The sequence below is a fragment of the Silurus aristotelis genome (assembly GCF_946808225.1).
Source record: "Silurus aristotelis genome assembly, chromosome: 14".
Taxonomy (NCBI): Eukaryota; Metazoa; Chordata; class Actinopteri; order Siluriformes; family Siluridae; genus Silurus; species Silurus aristotelis.
In genome coordinates this window covers 17,470,026-17,475,215 of record NC_139587.1, presented here as the reverse complement: position 1 = coordinate 17,475,215, position 5,190 = coordinate 17,470,026, and the positions used below count along the sequence as shown (strand labels likewise).

At 42.1% G+C, this 5,190-nt stretch overlaps 1 protein-coding gene across 1 annotated transcript; it reads left to right on the top strand.

The window, feature by feature from the left end:
* The first annotated feature begins 1,071 nt into the window (after nucleotides 1-1,071).
* On the top strand, nucleotides 1,072-3,070 carry tmem271 (transmembrane protein 271). Its single transcript, XM_083561684.1, has one exon. The coding sequence runs from the start codon at nucleotides 1,885-1,887 to the stop codon at nucleotides 2,692-2,694; it is 810 nt and encodes a 269-aa protein (XP_083417810.1). The 5' UTR covers nucleotides 1,072-1,884; the 3' UTR covers nucleotides 2,695-3,070.
* The last annotated feature ends 2,120 nt before the right edge of the window (nucleotides 3,071-5,190 follow it).

Genomic DNA, 5,190 nt, shown 5'->3' with positions numbered 1-5,190 from the left:
TTTCTTGTACCCTTACATGAAAAGTAATTGTGCCAACAAACATATCTGTACTATAATTACCCTTAAAAGTGCAATCTTACGAGTGTGGATGAGACTGTAGCTGAAACACTTTTGTGAGCGCTGTACAGTTACTGCATGTTAAGAAGCCTGAACCTAAGGAAAGCAAGAGACATGCTGACACCTGCGGCTTGGCTTAATTGCTGTGATTAGCTCCCTCATGGGAATAATTGTTGGTTGCTTTAGATGAAATTAGAGTTTCTCTGTGTAATTTAAACTGTTTTAATAAGAATGTATTGGGCTGATAAATAAATATGGTTCATCAGAAGGAATATAAACAAGCTTGCACTTTGAGAAGTGTGTGTGTGTGTGTGTGTGTGTGTGTGTGTGTGTGTGTGTGTGTGTGTGTGTGTGTGTGTGTGTGTGTGTGTGTGTGTGTGAGAGATTTTTATACATGTATGTTTTTCTTTCTGACCTTTTAAAGACCCACCATTGTAAACTATTTATGCAGCTCATTAAAATGATGCATATGTCTATCTTAAGCCTTTTCTTAAATAAATGAAATAGTTTTTAATCTTTTTAGGATCAAAATGCAATCATTACTTTTCATGTTTCTCTATGCACATACATGCATATAAAGTACACTTATTAAAGTGACAGGCTGTATAGGATTTTTCAATCCGTTCTTTATGCATAGAGGTGTTAAAATGTTTTCCTCTGTGGACTGGAGAAATATAAAATTAAATATTTTTGCCAGTATGCATATTTTGACATTTTACAAAGAATGATAAAATATGAAACACAGACATTTATCTTTTAAATGTATCTTTATAGCTTATTGTTTTTCTTATAGAAACCTATTCCTAAGTGCTTTTCTGCACACCGATGTGCTGGATAAACCTTGACAAACCATTCAAATAAAAAGGGAGATTTTTTTTCTTTTACTTGAAAGAGCTTTTAAAACAAAATAACATAAAATATACTTGGCTAAAAAAGGCTTTTGTTCTAAAAAAATTTTTTTTTGATCGTCACAAAGTCACGTAGAACCCCAGGGCTTATTTTTCAAAAGGCCTGTGAACCTAGTTATCATGTCAACGCAAGAAAAGTAACATTAGCCCCTCCCTAAAAAGCCAATCCGAGCTCCGCCTGATACACGCAAGGCAGTGTTTCAGCACCACGGACAGCACATACAGCACCGAGAAACCCAGACATGGTCTTATAACGCATCCACAGTGATATAGACTTCATCTTCACTTGAAAGTGTTAAGACAATTTCAGTAGAAGAACTTTGCATCACTTTCTTTCTCTATAACGCACTGTCCTACCAAAGGCATTATTATACTTATTTCTGCTTATATTGAGAAAGCCATATGCCTATTTATAAGTATCTAAAGCGAGATTCTGCTTGAAAATGGGAAAGCAGTAAAAGAAAGTATCACTATGTGTCGCATTCTCGAGTTTGCTGCCAGTCGGAAAGGAGCGAGTTCAAAGCTCAGACTGAAAGCCAGTCTCACTGATGTGCGCTCGCTCACGGCGGCGCGCTCTGGAGGGCTGTAAGAGCGGGAGGGAGCGTCTTTCCTCTCGGTCTTCACGACTAAGCCCTGCGGAAGTGGATGGCGGGAGAAGGTCATGAAGGTAATCGCTACCTTTAAGCTGGATTTGGGCGGCTGTTACCGCAGAAGGAGCGCGCCCTGCCCATCAATTATTCATCCGTTGGGGAAGCGGTGGGAAACGGCGGCACGGCACGTGGCTCCGCATATCCTCCGTTCTCCGAGCAGCCATCGGCGAGTCATGTCCCAGTGTGAGGGCACTTCAAGAAGAGCTGGAGAAGAGGACCAAGGAGGATGAAGGAGGGTGACGGGCCGGACGAGGCAGAGGAGGATTATAATGAAGTTGAGTGGGAAAGGAGCGTGCGCCGTGGTCTCCAGCAGCCTGCTGTTCGCGTGCGCCGTGAGCGCGGCAGTGGTCGGGTTCGAGTGTCTCTCTCTCGGAGCCAAAGTGAAGGCGCACTTCCAGCTCAGCGCTGCTGCTGGCGCGTTCTACTCGGGAATCCTGCTCGGACTTGGACAGGCACTGCTTGCCATGGCGTTGCTTTGCTGCAAGGGCAAAGCCCCTTGTCGCAATTTCTTCCTCTTCGGGCTCCTCGTCTTTCTGCTTGGCGTGCTCACGGCGTTCTCGGGCGCAGTGGTGGACGGCGACGCCGTGTCGCTCGTGGAGCGGAAGTACTCGCGCTACTGCTTGGACACCGTGGATGTACCTGCGGCGTGCGGGCGCCTCAAGGATTACCAGCGCGGCCTGGTGGCGTCCACCGTGCTTAACGCTCTCGAGTGCCTCATTGGACTTGTCAACCTGGTGGTCATCAAGCGCTACCAGGCGGCGCAGTTCTATCGGAGGCGCCGGGCGCACAGGCGCAGCGCGCGCGCTGTCTTGCTGGGCGAAGAGCGCGAGCTCACCGTGACCGCTGACTTCCGGTCGGTCTCTTATATAAGCCTGGCAGTGTGCGGGTCGCAGGCGCGGGAGGACGGTGCAGAGGCGCGGAAAAGCGGACATCCGTCTATCGAACTCCCTGGCTACGCGCCTGCCCAAAACGAGCTCCACCACGTGTACGGGTTCTCTTACCCGCCTTTGAACGACTCACCGCCGGCCTACGAGGACATATTTCCCGGAGAAAGGAGGAACAAAGCGCTAGAGTGTTAAAACAGAGAGAAAGTTACTTAAACCACTTCTCTAAACTGCAGTGACAATCACGATTTGGCCCTGGACATCAGAAGCACGCGTGTCCGCGTCTCTCTTTTCTCGGCTAAATAATACGTTGATTGTGTAAACGAATTGCTCCCCTTTTTTCATGGGAAGTGGGCAAGTGAGTACATGCGACACTCAGTTAGGAAGACTGAACTGAAATGGTAAGAGATATATTCAGATCACAAATATAAAGGCCTGATGACTTTTCAACATTTTGATCCACTGATTGTACACAACATCTTAAGCCCATGTAAGTTGGTTGATGTCTCCCCGTTGTTTTGTTCTCATTTTCCTCCGTTTGGCTCATGAATAAATAAAGTGTAATCATTTCTATGATGTAGATATTTAATACAAATATCAAGATTGAAAAGAAAAAAAAAATACCCTCATCTTATTTCGGGAATTAATCACATAAAGGTGGTTGCCTGTGCTCCTCTGTGGTTCTTTGGCCTACTTTGTCAACAGGTAATTAGGCTAGCAGCAAACAGGTCTTTAGAAATGCAGCTGGGCTTCTTTTTTATTTCCGAGCACACTGGAGACACCAGCACAGTGAATAAAAACACCATGCAATTCTTTGATGCAATTACAGACTACATTAAGGCTAATGAAAGCTGCAGCAGTTCTAAAATAGAATAATATTATTATATACCTGTGGTCTTGTGCTTCTCTCTGTAAACAGTGAAATGCAAAATCGCTCAGCTTTCATGCCTTCATTTTTTAAATGAACAGCTGCCATGAAAGTGTGCTGATGAGCTTGTGAAGAACTGGAGGGATGGAGAACAATAACACTCTGCATCGGTTTAATATGCTGCAACACCTTAGTAGTGCACTTTATATTGATTCACATTTTCCTACATTGGCACTGGCAGTTCAAGGATTAAATAAAACCAATTGACAGCTGCTGCAAGGGCAAATAAGGTTACCAAATGATCCTTTAAGCAAAATGATGGCCAAATAAAAAAGTTTCCAGATCAAGTAACCGAAACTGAATGTGTGCTCAAGTCATTGCCAAAGATCAATCTTGAAGTTCCCAGGCAGTATACATAGCGAGCTATGATGGATTACATTTAACTGGCTTTGTGATAGCAGCTTCACCCGTGATTCATCATACTGTTTAGACACATTATCATGTAGAATTTGGCTTGGAGGCTTTGGAGAGGCACTGTAGTGAGGCATTTGGCCTCTCGTGCCAATAGTTTCCCAATTTAAAAGTAAAAGGTTTACTTGGTGGGTGAAGGTCAAATAGCAAAAACTACTGACAGCTACTTGGATGTTATGTGGAAACCTTTTTTTATTATACCTGTTTTGGTATATTATATGTTTAAGCAAAGTTTTGAACCATAGTGAATAAGCAGTAAATGTAATTTGTGATTGCAGAATCTTGTTTAAAATGTATGAATTTTTCTGCAGCTAAAACATGGAAATCTGTCAAACATTTCAAATATCAGGGAGCAGTAGCTGGTTAGACAACAATGTTACGAGGTATGCGCAAGCTGCATTGATTTGGGAACTTGCAGTAGACGAATGTCTTGTTGATGTATCAATCATTTATAGCATGTTTTTAGACTGGTTTATTTTAGCTAATGGATGTGAACAAAATTGAATGCAGTTTGCCATTTTGCCTAATTCCCTTCCTGTTTTCTGTTATCTATTATTGAAGAGAGCAGGAGAGAAATTTACAATGCTCGCTTGATTTTATTGTCGGTGTGTATATGCCTTGGGCGTTTTTCTGCTCCTACAATTAAATACTAAGGTTAATGTTGTTTAATGCAGAATGTAACATTTATTTGTTTGGAGAAAAAAAATTGTATTGATCTATGAACTCTAGATCTTTATACTACATTCTCTCCTACATACAAACATATGGAAAAGAGTTATCGTCACATATTCTTTGCACTGTAAGGAGGTTTGGGTCATGCTTTCAGCAGCTTAATAAATGTCAAAGAGATTACTTTGTTAGTCCTAACATGCAAATCGCTGAGGTGAATTCATTATACTTTTAATGAGCAAAATAACCTAACCAATTGCAGGAAGTAGCTAATTGCCCTAAATATGTCTCTGTCAGACCCTGAGATGAATTTGAAAGGCCCTTAATTTGCATATTTGCAGCACAAGAGTCCATGTTTAATACTTTCGAAACAACTGCTGTTTAATCAGAGATTATACATCTGTTACAAAGCATACACCATTTTCTACACAAATAGCCTTGTGTTTGTGTTTGCACTATGTGAACAAGTTGGTACTTAATGTCTTATATGTATTCTGGTGCATGACAGTATGATTTGCATGTATGAAATGCTTTCTTACTGAAGTACATAGAGCATAGTGGCCAAATCTTCCAAGTATATTGTATGTCTTTCTAGCTTTTACATCTCTGAGACTTTTTAGAGTATTTGTTGTCTGTAGGAGTAGGAGTGTGATTGTAATTCAGGGAAGACGGAGGGGTTTTCT